Source organism: Buteo buteo, chromosome 2, assembly GCF_964188355.1.
Source record: "Buteo buteo chromosome 2, bButBut1.hap1.1, whole genome shotgun sequence".
NCBI lineage: Eukaryota > Metazoa > Chordata > Aves > Accipitriformes > Accipitridae > Buteo > Buteo buteo.
Genome location: NC_134172.1, coordinates 44,502,606 through 44,518,751, shown reverse-complemented (window position 1 = coordinate 44,518,751; position 16,146 = coordinate 44,502,606). Strand labels below are relative to the sequence as shown.

The window sequence follows — 16,146 nt, the reverse complement described above, 5'->3', positions numbered from 1 at the left end:
GTAGAGCAATTCCAGCAGAACTTGGTAGGCAGGGACCTACAGTGAAAGGTGGCTGAAAGCTAGAATTCATACAGGCAGAGAACTCTGCAACCAGCCTGGCACAATGTGAGATTAAGTGATGAGGGATCTTTTCTAGAGATGGTCTCTGAATATCATCTCTAGGTTTTTCTGAAAAAAGAATACCTGAGGTAATAGTAGGAAGAATTTCTGAATCTGTATAGTCACACTGTATTTTCTTTTTCTTAAATACTGAGTGTGATTAGACACTATCCTTATCCAGGTCTTTGTTTACTGTTTAGTTTTTAAACTTATTCAAGATACAAATGAAAGTCCTAAGCCCAGGAGGTGCTTCATTCTAATGAGAAGATTATATAACTCCCTTTGTGTTCCCCATGACATCTTTTACATGTCAATTAAATCTGAATTATCCCAGTGTTTTTCAGGCTCTTTTAAGTTGTGTGTTGTTGCATATGGAAACAGACATTTACAATCTGATCCTAGCCAAGCTAGTGGTGATATAAGATCTCTGTTTCTGACTGTAGAGAACTTTAAGCATACTGTTGTTACATAGTCTCTGGAACTGCCCACCCTACTCATTTGCTCTGTTTCACCTCAGACATAAATTTGATAGGAAGGGGGCCATAACTACCATCTCTTATGTTGGTACAGCGTTTAATTGTAATTGATTGAGCTACAAATGCTACGAAAATATAAATATTAAATCATGCTAACCTGCAATTTCATAAAACATCTCATTCTAAATCAATAGAATAGTGTTACTGAAACTGTGTATCTCTGGTCAGGTTGAATGTCTGATTTATAATTTCTGACACACTCAGAAAGGTAGAATTTTAGGCATAGCCTGAATCAAAGTTGTTTTGTATAGGGTTTTAGAGATTCATTGAACCAATATTATCTGTGGCTCTCAGGTTAATCTACCCAGCCTTTTTATATAAGTCATTGAGAAGTTACAGTTTTCTGAATTGAGAATGTGTAGCTGCTTTTATTGCAGCTATATTTTACTGCAGCTGTATTTTGTTTCTAGCACAGCATATTTCTCTCTAGAGCTCCATAGCTGCATCTGTTTGCAGGACGAAATAGAAGACTCTCTAGATCATCACTTTTCCTCAGTGTCATATAGTTGCAGCAAGGTTTAGATTTTGGTGGTCAAAGAGGGCTGGCCATATGGAATCACTTTGGCACCTTTCAGGTCTGATATCAAGGAGAATTGTGAAGGGTTCCATATGCTCTTTTGAGTGGCATGCTCTGTTTAATGTTTAGTACACATTATGGAATAGCAGCAGAAAGGCTCTGTAGGGAACTGAAACCTAGGATTATATAGCAGCAGAGTACTAGTTTTGAGACAGCTCACCCCTCCGATATACTTCTAATCATAGCAGGCAGCCATGAAGTGTCAGAGTGGTTAAGTGAATGAGACTTGAAAAGTTCAAGTAGTTGCTGGATGCTGGAGAAAAGCTACCTGTTAATTTTGTAATTCAGAATACTTGCTTGAATGCACTTTTTGTAAGACCTATTGGCTCTTGATTCTGTCCCATGCCCAGAGAAGCAGTGGCCCGGAGGTAAAGTGGATGTAACTAGCGTCTGTTGTGTGTTAGTCACTACGTTTTGCAGTCACTTGGATCAGTGCTAGTTTTTTTGCAGATTATATGGCTCATTTAACCAGTCTTCATTATCAGAATTGCAACCCTTCATACTAAGATTCAAGGAAATGCTTGTACTACTTTATTTTCAAAGCTTCCAAAATAGGCTGAGTGGAGTTTCCCACTTGTTTGCATACACACTGTAAATCAGACATTCTGGACACTATTGGTGGATTAATAGCACAATCACATATCTCTACAAATCTCAGTTTTAGATGTGGATCAATGCTAATGTTCTTAGTGCAGAAGTTACAAGCGTCACAAAACTGACACAGTAGAGTGAGTTTATGAAGCATTTATATTAGGACACAGAAAGGAGAATGATAGAATAGCTAGAACATGTATTTGGGAATGATGAGAAATTAATTCTGTTCCCTTCCTATCGATGGAAAACAGTAGAATAAGTATGTACTACTGGTGATTAAACTGCAAAATATCTTGATTTTGAATATGCTTTTAAGGAAAATAAAGTTATATTTTTGTCTTCCAGATCACTGTTACTCAGTAAGTTGCTGACAAATTTCTTGATTACAGTTGCAAACTTGCTGAAGAAAAGCAAAGTGATTTTGTCTCATCCTGAGCCTTTCAGGGTAGAAGAAGAAACTGTTCAATAAGGAGATAGTGAAAATCTGACCTGAGTAGGTCTGAAGTTCACACATGTAGTGAATTTGATACTTCATTCATCCTCTTTTTTTTGCTTTGCTTTTGGTCTTTGTGTGCATATTTGATTTTAGGAAAAAATAATGGCATTTTCAAATAGGGTTCAAATATAAATTAAGAAGACAAATATGAGGTCAGTGTTGTTACGATGTAGCATCTGGAAAATTTTCCTCTTGTTTTTACTGCAGAAGATCAATCTACTAGGTGAAATATTTGTGAAATAAAATGGCAAATGAAAAAACAGATTCTGACAATAAAAAGAAAAAAACATTGCAGATAATTAAAATGCTCATTTAAAGAGACTGCTAAGATTCAGAAAGATTTTTTAATTCAGCTATTATGAAAGTTGAAGAGATCATTCTGTAGGAGGTTCAGATACTAGTCAAGTCAGCCTACTCATTTTTTTGTAGTTCTCTCTTGCCTTCATGCCCTCTTCCCTAGCATGTTAATGTTTTCTGAAACAATCTTACTTCATTATCACTTACTCTGCTACCCTAAACACAATGTAAACAAGTGAAAACAAGTGAAGAAGGGTGTTTCAGAATCTAAAGGATTATGACTACATCATTTTGTGTTAATTTTTCTTCCTATTTGAGGACCGTCTGTGAAAGACTGAAAGAGTTAATGCCTCAAACATTGTGGTGGGGCAAGTTCTGCTTAAAGACAAACCCTGCACAGCAAGGAACCAAGGTGAAAAGCTCAGACATCAGCAACAGGAGGGGGAGGGCGTGCTGGAGGGTGCGCAGCTCCCTGTTCTGATAAACTGTTCTGATACAAAGATCAAACAATGGCCATGTCTGCAGGGAAGGAGAAGTTCCGCTAACGACCTCCAAGCCCAAAGGCTCACAAACTGCTCATTAACCTGACAAGTTTGGGTGCCTGCCTGAAGGAGGGGCAAGGATGATAACAGGACACAAACTGAAGCCCCGGGCGCGCAAGCCCACTGGGACTGGACCCCTCAGCTGACTGGACACCTTGGCTGACTGAACCAATGCCGGACCCAGGACTGGTGAAATCTTTCTCTCTTCCTTTTTCTCTCTCCCTTTTTCTCTCTCCCTTTTTCTCTCTCCCTTTTTCTCTCTCCCCTTTTCTCTCTCCCTTTTTCTCTCTCCCTTTTTCTCTCTCCCTTTTTCTCTCTCCCTTTTTCTCTCTCCCTTTTTCTCTCTCCCTTTTTCTCTCTCCCTTTTTCTCTCTCCCTTTTTCTCTCTCCCTTTTTCTCTCTCTGTCTTCTTTCTTTCCTTTTCCTTTTCCACAATCCCTACACCTCATCTGTTTCAAGATATAAACCATTCTTCATCTGTACTACAAAATAACCATTGTTTGTTTTATGTTTGGTCCAAAAAGGGTAATTTTTACTTTTCAGGAAGGTGGGACAATCTAACAGTCAAAATGAGGGGGTTTGTTATTTTAGGGGGATGAGGGAGTTGTCTCTCTAATGCTAATTTTATTCCTGCATTGCTGTCCTGGGTTTGGTTGGGATAGAGTTAATTTTTCTCTTAGCACCCCAACTGCCAGTGCTGGGCTGGATGTTCAAAGGGAGGGTCTCCTCTACACATCATGCAACTGATGCCACGTGGAATAAGTGGGTTGCATTGATCACACAATGAGCTCGCATGGGAAACTCCAATCGCCCAGGAATTTTGGAAGTGATCACGGACTGGCCAGAAGGCAAAGACTGAAATATTGCCAGAGGAGGAGGTGACGTGTGCTGAAGAGGCCCAACTGTATAATAAACTGTCAGAAAATGAGAGGCAATATGCCCTGTTCTCTGACGGGTCCTGTTGCATTGTGGGAAAGCATCGGAGGTGGAAGGCTGCTGTGTGGAGTCCTATGTGACAAGTTGCAGGAGCCGCTGAAGGAGAAGGTGAATTGAGTCAATTTGTGGATTTGAAAGCCATTCAGCTGGCTTTAGAGTTGCTGAAAGAGAAAAGGGGCCAGTGCTCTATCTTTGTACTGACTCATGGATGGTGGCAAATGCCCTGTGGGGGTGGTTACAGCAATGGAAGCAGAGCAACTGGCAGCGCAGAGGCAAACCCATCTGGGCTGCTGCACTGTGGCAAGATACTGCTGTTCAGCTAGAGAATCTGGTTGTAAAAGTATGTCACATAGATGCTCACGTACCCAAGAGTTGGGCCACTGAAGAACATTAAAACAACCAACAGGTGGATCAGGCTGCCAAGTTTGAAGTGGCTCAGGTGGATCTGGACTAGCAATGTAAGGGTGCGCTATTTTTAGCTTGGTGGGGCCATGATACTTCAGGTTATCAGGGAAGAGATGCAACATATAGATGGGCTTGTGATTGAGTGGTGGACTTGGCCATGGACTCTATCATGCAGGTTATCCATGAATGTGAAACATGTGCTGCAATTAAGCAAGCCAAGCGGTTAAAGCCCCTGTGGTATGGAGGGTGTTGGCTGAAATATAAATATGGGGAGGCCTGGCAAATTGACTGTATCACACTCCCACAAACTCGCCAAGGCAAGCGCCATGTGCTGACAATGGTGGAAACAACCCCTGGATGGCTGGAAACATATCCCGTGCCCCATGCCACCACCCAGAACACTATCCTGGGCCTTGAAGAACAAGTTTTATGGCAACACAGCAACCCAGAAAGAACTGAGTCGGACAACGGGACTCACTTCCAAAACAAACTCATAGACACCTGGGCTAAAGATCATGGCATTGAGTGGGTGTATCATATCCCCTATCATGCACCAGTCTCTGGGAAAATCAAACGATACAAGGGGCTGCTAAAAACTACACTGAGAGCGATGGAGGGGGTGGGACTTTCAAACATTGGGATACACATTTAGCAAAAGCCACCTGGTTGGTTAATACTAGAGGATCTGCCAATCGGGCTGGCCCTGCCCAACCAAGACTTCCACATACTGTAGAAGGAGATAAAGTCCCTGTAGTACACAGGAAGGGTATGTTAGGGAAGACAGTCTGGGTTAGTCCTGCCTCAGGCAGAGACAAACCCCATCTGCGGGATTGCTTTTGCTCAAGGACCTAGGCACACTTAGTGTGTGATGCGGCAGAATAGGGAAGTTTGATGTGTACCTCAAGAAGATTTGATCTTGGGAGAGAATAGCCGGTGAATTAGGCTGTATGATGTTAATTTCTGAATAACCTGCCACTGAATATCATCATGTCTATAGTGGCTATATGCCTTATCAAGGGTATTGTAGTAAGAATTACCCAAATGACTGAAGGATGGACTTTGAAACCAAGCGAAGTGCAGCAGTGATGGAACTTGAACTGGTACCCAGCAATTTCCTCAAGTTTGACATCTTCAACCCACAGACCATGGGCATAGGTTGCGCCAAATACAACAGCTGCAAGTTCTAGAGGCAGCATACAACAATCCACCACACGCCATCTCTCCTACCCTGAAAGACTGTTACAACAGATGGAGCCCCGAAGTCATGGATTAAATAAAATCATTGCTCACGTTAGAGGGATGGCCCATAGACTAAGGGAATGCTATTCATATGTGCGGGTGTACACATATGAATAGCACACGCATATATATATATTTATATATATATAAAAAAGACAGGGAAAGTGTAGGATCAGGGCATTATGTGGATAGTTTAGAATAAGGGGTGGATAATATCCTGGGTTCAGTTGAAATAGAGTTAATTTTCACAGAAAGCTGAGAGGGGGCACAGCCAGGACAGCTGGCCTGAACTAGCCAAGGGGCTATTCGATACCATGCGACATCATGCTCAGTATATAACTGGGGAGTGGGTTGGGGAGAGACTTTCTCTCTTGGGGTGGGAAGTGGCAGAGCGTTGGGTTCTGGGTGGTGAGCAGTTGCACTGTGCATCGCTCATTTTGTATGTTCTTTTATTAGCACCATTGTTGTTGTTGTAACTTCTCTCATTGCGTTGTCACAGTAAACTGTCCTTATCTCAACCCACAAGGTTCTATTTTTTTTTTTTTTCTTCCTCCTTTCTGATTCTCCTCCCCATCCCACCGGAGTGGGGACGGGGCGGAGTGAGCGAGCACCTCTGTGCTGCTTTGTTGCTGGGTAGGTATAAACCACGACAATTGAAAAACTGCAGAGGGCAACAAGTGGTAGGCAGTTGAATTTAGGACTGCAATATCAGGTCTGGGACTAGATTAAAGCAACATGAAACTAGCCTAGAAAAAGTGAGCTAAACTCATCAAGACACAAGTGCTAGATGACCTGGTTTCCAGAGACAGTACAAGAGAGGGGCAGGACTAGTCTTTTTTAGGGCAGAGGGTTACTAGCTCATCTTTCTCATAGAATCTTGCTCTGAATCACTAAGATGGGTTTATAATTTCCACTTTGGATGGACTGATGCAGCATGCGCTTCTGCATCCTGCTGTTGGTGGTGGCAGGATGGCCTGCCTGCCCTCTCCCTTCCTCCTGTTTTGTGCTATCTCTTTGCCTTTGATCTTACCAGCCTTTGTTTTGTTTCATCTAATTTACTGGTTTACAAAGCTTTCACTTTCTCTAAGGGCTTTTCTTTTCCATTTTTCTCTGGCTACCTTTATTCTACTGATACTTATCATGATATTGTCAGCATTGATATAGTTCCTTCCAGCAAGTACTCAACAATTCTGTTAATTGGTAGGTTGCTTTTTTGTGTGAGAATGGAAACTGTAGGAAAATATTTGGAAGCTGTAAGTTTTGTATTTCATTCTGAAATTGGTGAGACTTGTGATCAGATGCATCTGCATTCACACAGATATGTGTGAATTGGTTGGGTCTAGCTTCTGAGGAAGGGCCCGTTCCTGTACTTAAGAGCTATGTCTTAATGCTTGGTGTACCACTGGATGGATTAACTGTAGTAAATCGAGATGGTTCAGGAAGAATAATTCCTTTAATAAGTAGGATTTTGAATTTTAGAAGTGACCAGTAAGATCATAAGAATCACTAGATCAGATCAAAGATTTATGCAGCTCACTCTCTGTGCTAAAAGCTGACACTTGGGTAAAGTTCATAAGAAGTTGAGCAAGTACTGAGTTATCTTTCTCTCACAATTCTGTTCCAGCTTCTAAAAGACATACTGCTATGGTGTTAAGGTGTTTCAGGAAATTGCCAAATATTAATTGTTGCAATGGGTCCTCATTAGTCAAGCCTCAGTTCACAGCTGAAATAATGAATACCAGTTAATAAGAGTCATCTTTATATTTGGTTATATCTTCATTTAATGGAATGGGAGGCAGGCTTCTTGCAGTTCACAGAAATTATTTCGTTTGTTTGTTAGTTATTGTAGTACCTTTTGGCATCAAATACCAAATAAAGAATCCTGGAATATTAAAAGTTGTAGACCAGTTTATAAGCTGCAGACAGATGCCTAAATAAATTAAAAGAAGCAATTTCACTAGTTCGATGCAGTTCAACATTTGCCAGTTCCTTTTCATTCAATTCTATATTATAGGCTTGAAAAAGCTAAGAAAAAGCATTTATGTTTAAAGCTGATTGTCCTGTGCTTTACATTCCTGAGCTCTGGCAGCACCAGTTGTATTTAGGAGCTTCTTGCTGGTGTCAAGATGGTTTAGCAGAATTTGGAAAAAGTTATTGCCTGTGAAACAGGTTTTTTTCCCTCTGTTTCTGAGGACCCAAGCCTAAAAGGAAGAGACTATATTTAGTCTATCTGGCTGATTTTTCACTTGCTTTCTTTTTTCCAGATAATCACTAATGTTGTATTAAAACAATGTACTACTTCCAGAACCAAGATGTCCAGCTCTCCACTTTCCTTTCCTAAATCTTTCAAGCACTAGGAACTGAATTTATTGGTTGATGTAATGTCTTAATACTTCTCCGTAGAATATTATGTGAAGGATTCCAAAGGAGGGAATTTAGCATGATTCATCCCAATTAATTCAGGGAAGTATCAACATTGCAAAAACCTCTGGTCCTTTTGGGATTAATATTCCCTGGAGTGAACTGCCTGAGGGCTGTCTTAACTCAAGGGCAGAAGGGAAGCTTCTCAGTAATCCTGTTAATATAGCATTCTTTCTACTTATATTTTCAAAGTACTGCAGAGCTAGTTGTTCTTTGAATATTTTATTTGAAGAAAAATGATCTGTGGCCTAGGTATCTAGGTTTGGCCACCTTCTCAGAGGCCCCTTCTGAATAAGAGATCTACTCCTTTTCAGACCCTTGAGGTTCTCAGTGAGCAAGAGCCAACACAAACTAATTTTTCTCACCTGTGTTTATTCTGATCTGCAGCTTTTTTTGACAAGTAGAAACATTTTCAACTAAAATGTTTATGAACTATCTCACTGTAAAAAAAATTGGAATAGGAATGCTGTGCGCTCTGTCCCAGTAGAAGAGGAGCCTTAAAATGTTTTAAACAGTATTATTTACCACACAAGTCTTCCCAATTCTGAAGTAGTATTAGAATACAAAATTCATTAACAGACTTAAACAAGTACAGTGATTTTCTCTTGCTCTCTGTCCTTGGAGTTAATAAAGTGCAATGTACCTTAGCTGCATTGTTGTGTTGAGGCAGCAGTAGAGTATTGAATTGAAAAAAATAAACTTCAACTGTTAGCATGGAATTTAGATTAAAAATATAAACTCTAAAGACTGTGTGACAATTTTGTGAAAGACTACCTGATAATTACACAAAAGGCACATAATTGCACGATCATCTAAATCTACAGCTTTTGTCACAAGGTAAGGCTAAGATTCACCATTATTTCTTACCAAAAGCAATTTTTGAACATGAACTATTCAGATATTACAACCTCCTGTACTCGTTTGAAATTAAATTTCTGAGAAAGTCCTTTCTTGCCAGCTATCATAATTTGAAAGAAAGTGAAATAATTACTAACTTCATTACATTATTTTTTCCATTAATTTGGGCATTAGATCACTGCTTATTAGATACTTGGCATTGTCATACAGTTTATTAGAATATATTAATAGAAACCTGAAACTGGTCACATAGTTTGGATTGAAAGCATCAGAGGTGTGTTTATAATATTTTTGAAGCTGGTAGGCCTGATTCAAACATAAATTGTTGATTAATGTGGAGTGTTGTGGTTTAACCCCAGCCAGCAACTAAGCACCATGCAGCCACTCGCTCACTCCCCCCCCCCCCCAGTGGGATGGGGGAGAAGATTGGGAAAAATAGTAAAACTCATGGGTTGAGATAAGAATGGTTTAATAGAACAGGAAAGAGGAAACTAATAATGATAACACTAATAAAATGACAACAGTAGTAATAAAAGGATTGGAATGTACAAATGATGCACAGTGCAATTGCTCACCACCCGCTGACTGATGCCCAGTTAGTCCTTGAGTGGCGATCCCCCCGCCCCCACTCCCCCCAGTTCGTATACTAGATGGGATGTCCCATGGTATGGAATACCCTGTTGGCCAGTTTGGGTCAGCTGCCCTGGCTGCATCCCCTCCCAACTTCTTGTGCCCCTCCAGCCTTCTTGCTGGCTGGGCATGAGAAGCTGAAAAATCCTTGACTTTAGACTAAACACTACTGAGCAACAACTGAAAACATCAGTGTGTTATCAACATTCTTCTCATACTGAACTCAAAACGTAGCACTGTACCAGCTACTAGGAACACAGTTAACTCTCTCAGCTGAAACCAGGACATGGAGATAGGAAGATAGTATTGTCCAGTACTGCGAAGTGTAAAAGATAAAAAGACTCCCAAACCTCCTTTCCACCCTCCCCCAACTTTTCAGCTGTTCTGAAACAGCATGGATTGTCATGCTGCAGAGAGGGTGGTTATTGACATGTGAATCTTTTTTTATTGTAGCTGACTTTGGGCTTGCAAAGCAAAAGCAAGAAAACAGCAAACTTGCATCAGTAGTGGGAACCATTCTGTACTCATGGTAAGTACTCCTTCATACAATATTCAGTACAGTGACTTCCATCTTCATGGTTACTTTTTTGGAGCAGACAGGCAAATTACAATGGAGTAAGGAGCAAGGTGCAAGTTACCCACACACAGTACTCTGCAGTAGTTGGTTGCCTGCCTATTTTGCTGTTGCGTGTTCTTGCACATAGCATTTACTGTGGGTTAAGTTGGTGCAAAAATGACGTAACCGTGGTTGTGTAGTAACTTACTCATCTATCTATATCCTTATAGATAAAGAAATGTGTTTTCAAGTTATAAAAAGATCTATGTAAACAATGTAAATTAATTTTAATGGCTTTTAATGTAATTGTGGCTTCAATGTTTAGTTACGTTGTACATATGCACAACTTACCTTCTGAAAAATATTTGAAATTGGTCCTAGTGGATTTGTTTTGGACCAGTAGGCATTTGGTTTTCATAATTGAACTGAAAAAATATTTGCTGAAGTTTGACATTTTCAGTGGTGGAAAAGCATGACACATATTGTTTGCAATTTAAGCTTAGGAAACGCATAAATGACTGCTCTAAAATTTTGCCTTAGACAATACATTATTCAGTCTGTTGAATGAGCTGCAGTTTCCTTTGGCATCCCATTTGTAAGCAGGCCAAAGTGAAGAACAATATTGCGTTAAATTGCGGTACCAATATAGCTACCTAAGCTCCTAGATTACTACTGACTTGTGGGTTTTTTTCTCAAGAGCATGGAATAGAACGCATTTCCGATCCAAAAGGTTCCCCACAATATGTAAACAGTGTACGTAATTGAGAGTATATATGCATGTCAGATTCTCTCAAACGAAAGTAATTTTGGGCAGGAGAGTATTGATTTTTGTGTTGCATGATGTATAAATAACAAACATGCCTGTTAATTGAGGTAACTGTATTGCGAACATAAGGGAGCAAATGTACTCTGGGTAAAAATCTAAATTGTAGAAAGCACAAGCTCAGTATTCATCTAATAGCAGTTGATGGGTTCTGGGCCTCCCATTTAAGCTGAGAGTTTCTATTGATTGAAATGCTAACATCAGAAATCAATTAAGGAATTGCTAATCTGTGCCACAGTTCTGGATCTCTCTCTTCATTTGCAAAATTATTGGTTAAGCTTTGACTACCCTAACTACTGCTTTATTAAGGAAATATGTTTACAGTACGTTCAGCTGAAGTGTTGCAGATCTAAATATTCCTTATTGCTTGTTCCAGCTTCTTTGCAACACCTTTGTACATACAGCTGCTGTTCCCTCTCTTCAGAGTCACTCTGTTGCTTCTACTAATTGTCCAGCTTTCTAAGGTCAGAAGTTGGTTTTCTTTTAGGGACTTCTGGTGCTCTTGCTTCCACTACTATAAATTGCCAATTCTGGCTCCTTCTATGACCAGGTGATCTGCCTCATGGATGAGGGAAAGGCTGTGGATGTTGTCTACCTGGACTTCAGTAAGGCCTTTGACACTGTTTCTTATGGCATACACCTTGAGAAGCTGGCGGCTCATGGCTTAGACAAGTGTACTCTTGGCTGGGTAAAAAACTGGATGGATGGACAAGCCCACAGGGTTGTGGTGAATGGGGTTAAATCCAGTTGGTGGTGGGTCACAAGTGGTGTTCCCTCAGGGATCTTTATCAATGATCTGGACCAGGGGATCGAGTGCACCCTCAGCAAGTTTGCAGGTGACACCAAGCTGGGAGGCAGGGTTGATCTGCTCAAGGGTAGGAAGGCTCTACAGAGGTATCTGGACAGGGTGGATCGATGGGCCGAGGCCAACTGTATGAGGTTCAACAAGGCCAAGTGCCAGGTCCTGCACTTGGGTCACAGCAACCCCATGCAGCGCTACAGGTTTGGGGAAGAGCAGCTGGAAAGCTGCCTGGTGGAAAAAGACCTGGGGGTGCTTGTTGACATATGAGCCAGCAGTGTGCCCAGGTGGCCAAGAAGGCCAATGTCATCCTGGCCTGCATCAGAAATAGCGTGGCCAGCAGGAGCAGGGAGGTGGTTGTTCCCCTGTATTTGGCACTGGTGAGGCTGCACCTCGAGTGCTGTGTTCAGTTTTGGGCCCCTCACTACAGGAAAGACATTGAGGTGCTGGAACATGTCCAGAGAAGGGCAACCAAGTTGGTGAGGGGCCTGGAGCACAAGTCTTATCAGGAGCGGCTGAGGGAGCTGGGGCTGTTTAGTCTGGAGAAGAGGAGGCTGAGGGGAGACCTTATTGCTCTCTACAGCTACCTGAAGGGGGGTTGTAGTGAGGTGGGTGCTGGTCTCTTCTGTCAGGTGGCTGGAGATAGGACAAGAGGAAACGACCTCAAGTTGTGGCAGGGGAGGTTTAGATTGGATATTAGGAAAAATTTCTTTACTGGGAGGGTTGTCAGGCATTGGAACAGGCTGCCCAGGGACGTGGTTGAGTCACCATCCCTGGAGGTATTCAAAAAGCACGTAGACAAGGCACTCCAGGGCATGGTTGATGGTTGGACTCGATGATTTTAAAGGTCTTTTCCAACCTAAATGATTCTATGATTCTATGAAATAAAGTGAAGTTTATTTGGCATAGGGAGTAGAAAAAGAAAACTACAATGAATGAAACATAAACAAACCAAGAATGTTGCACAGAATACAATCTATAATATTGTTTTCTGTTTTCATCAGAAATTTTAATTTACAAAATACCTGCCAATAAGGAGAAAAACCTGACGGAACATTGTATGTTGGCCCTCAGGGTCACTGAGTTGTAATTTTCTTATCCTACCTACATTCAATTCTTTTTTATTCCTGTTAGATTCTTTCGCTCTTGTCTTTGAGTCTTTTCACGTTTTATAGGAAATTTTTATTTAAGAATAGTGTTCTGTAGATTTAAATACTCTTTTTTTTTTTTTAAAATGTTTGCTTATACCATGTTTATTATTATTCTCATACTCTGTCTTCATACATGGAAGTTCACATCAGAGCTAGGACTTTGGCAGTTCTTTTTCCACCTCTTTGTCCAGTTATTTGGATGTAGGCATGAGGATAAAATGTCACTTATATGTTGCAATCTTTCAGTAAGTGGTCTTTTGGGACATTACTTGTCAGTTCAACTCCACAGGCAAAATCATGGAAGCAGTGATCCTTGCCTGTCTGCTGTCAGAAAAGAGAACAAGGATACAGTACTGATGTCTTTGTATTTAAAATGTATGCTTGAGTAATATTTAAAATGACAGGCTAAAGCATTAAAGTCTTTCCAATGTCGTCATAATTTAAGAATGTTAAAAAGGCTTTGCAAACAGCTGAATGCACTGGATGCCACCTTCAAGGTACTTGGCTAGTACTGTGTGTGACAGTGGGCTTTTTGATATGGAAACCTGTTCACAAGGAATGAGGTGAACTGATAGAGTATTTTAACACAAGTAATGAAGCAGAAGTCAGAGCCTATAGACTTAATCAGTACTTGGACTAGATAATTTTTGTGGGTTTGGGGTTTTTTTTGCATGATTTAAGTAGATGTGAAGGGCTGTAAAATAATCAAAATATTGGGAATGCATATCTACCAAGAGCAGCAATATTAGTTCCTGCCCCCAAAAAAAAAGGAAAGGAGGAAGAGAAAGAACTGAAACAACATTGTCATTCTAGAGTGGCAGGAATTACTTTCTTCTGAATTGACAGGGTAACAGTTATTGGTAGTTTGAGATGCAACCCACCCTTCTTGGAGCAGACAATATAGTACAGAAACAAAATAAGAAATGTCAAAAGTAGCAACTGATGCTTATTGTTTAAATTTGGCTATGAAGTATTTTGCAGAGTGGTTCAGATAAAAATGTATTACTATATGTACGAAACATGTTTGAATTTGTGGCTGGCTGAATCAATTTGCTAATGCAATTTTTAAAAAACTGTGTCATAAAATAACAGCAGACACTGTTTCATGTTTAGAGAGGGGCTTATATAATTGTGCTTTGTAATTGTGATGGTTTTTAATTCTACATTGTACTAGGTTTTATTCTGCTATCATACTGATTAAATTCCTTTTAATTGGTTGTGTCCTTGAATTAAAATATCCAGCATTGTGTATGTTTGAACACCAAATGTATTAAATGGATGTGTTTAAACTTAATACATTAAAAATTGAGGAAAAGACTGCTTTAGGGAATTGGTAATGAATTCTGAATCCTTTTGCCAGCTCATAAGTCACCAGAAACAATCCACTCCAAGTTAGTGGTGACAGAGTCTTTATTATCCTGCTGTCTCAAAGCTCTTCCCAGAAGAGACACAGCAAATTGTACATGGTTATAAAGAATGATGTTTCGTTTTATGTATACCTGCCATTTCTTTGTTTCACAAGAAGGATTGTAACTTATGAAGGGGATGTATCAACAACAGATCAAGAGAGATAAGTCAAAGTTAGCTGAGTCATGGTTCCGATAACTGCTTTTGTAATTTTACATGTATACAGAAATTTTAGAAAAACTGGGAAATGAAGTAAATTTTGAGATTGGGATGGAATAGAGAATCCCATCATAATTCCTTGAGAACTTGACTGATCTTGAAAAGCTGTTGGGAAACTGTGAAGAAGAGCAGACCTGTCATGTATCATTAAAAAGTAGGTGAGAATGTTCCACGTTAGTTGGTGAACTAACTTGAACTTTCTGAAACATAATTGTTCTAAAATGTTGGAAAACTGATACACAGAACAATGTTATGTAAGATTTGTCTTTTTGTGCTAAAGTTGAGGTGTTTTCTGTGGTGTTTTGAGGAAACTCTCATTTTTTGTGGTAATTAGAGGTACTATTTTACTTGTGTCCATCTTCTGTGCTGTGGAGGAGAAAATATTCCTTGATCTTAGTTTCTGCTTAGGGACTACATAGTCAGTCTGCATACTGTGTTATGTTACCCAAATTTCTTTTCTAGTACTGGTCACTGCTTCTATTTAAAACCATATCTTGTGAGAGCACTGCATAAATCAATATTGTGATATGATTTCATGCAGAGATCTGTAATAGCTGTTTTTCCTCATTGCTTATTCTGGTGACATGGTAATATTTTCACTTATTTAAAGCATTTTTGTGTTGGGAAGGACAATTTAAGATGAGGGAGTGTGTTGTACTTTCATACATACTTAATTTTTAGCCTGCTTTTTGATGCTACATGATCACCCCTCACCATAAGACATAACTTAATACTAGACAGGAGAGAACGCAAAAAAATCTTGGACTAAAAGAAAGCAGGCCACTTTGAAAGTGACATGAACTAGTTCATACAGATTTTTTTTCTATCCGAAGAAGAGAAGAGTTGTTTTACTCACAAAGGCTTAGCAGTAGCTTAAAGTCATAGCATAGGTTTTCTTGGTGAAAGGGAGTGTGAAAACATACAGGTTAGTTTCTTTACTTGTTTTCAAGCAAGTGAGTAGTGCTGATCTAACTTCTAAAGAGTTACTTTAATGCTTGAAAAAAAGAAAAGAAGTATTGTTTGTAATAATTTTATAGACTCCATGATGAATTTAAAGTGCTATCTTAAAAAAAAAAAAAAAAAAAAAGTACTGTTCTATGAACATAACAGGTTATAAACCAGTAATGTACTTCTTGGAAATATTTCTTTCTGTAGAACTTGTATAACAGTTATTTTAATGTATATTAATTATTATGTTATAATCCCTTTGGAAGAGATAATAATAATGAATGAACACTCTTTATTAGAATAAGATTAGTGATTTCATCAAACTAATTTATGAGCTTGTAAATGTCTTTTAGTCCAATGTTAATGGTATTTGCTTGCTAGAATTATTCTTTTTTAATTTTTCTTTCAAGTAATGTCAAATGAGCTACATTTAGATGAACGATGTTACTATGACATCTGAACTGCAGGACTTAGAAAACTTTTGGTGGTTTTTTTTTCTGTTTTTTTCCCATTCTCTTCTCACTTAGATGTCAGCTGTATTGGTATCTTGGCAGATCCTTACCATTTCTAAATCTTTACTATTTCTTGTTCTGCTTTACTTTGCTGCTTGGCA

At 39.5% G+C, this 16,146-nt stretch overlaps 1 protein-coding gene across 1 annotated transcript in view; it reads left to right on the top strand.

Moving 5' to 3' along the window:
• Positions 1–16,146, top strand: part of NEK10 (NIMA related kinase 10) — a 112,647-nt gene that overhangs the window by 27,532 nt on the left and 68,969 nt on the right. The window contains exon 22 of the mRNA XM_075052718.1: positions 10,084–10,159. Coding sequence (XP_074908819.1) covers positions 10,084–10,159 — 76 coding nt within the window. The remainder of the gene's footprint in view (positions 1–10,083; positions 10,160–16,146) is intronic.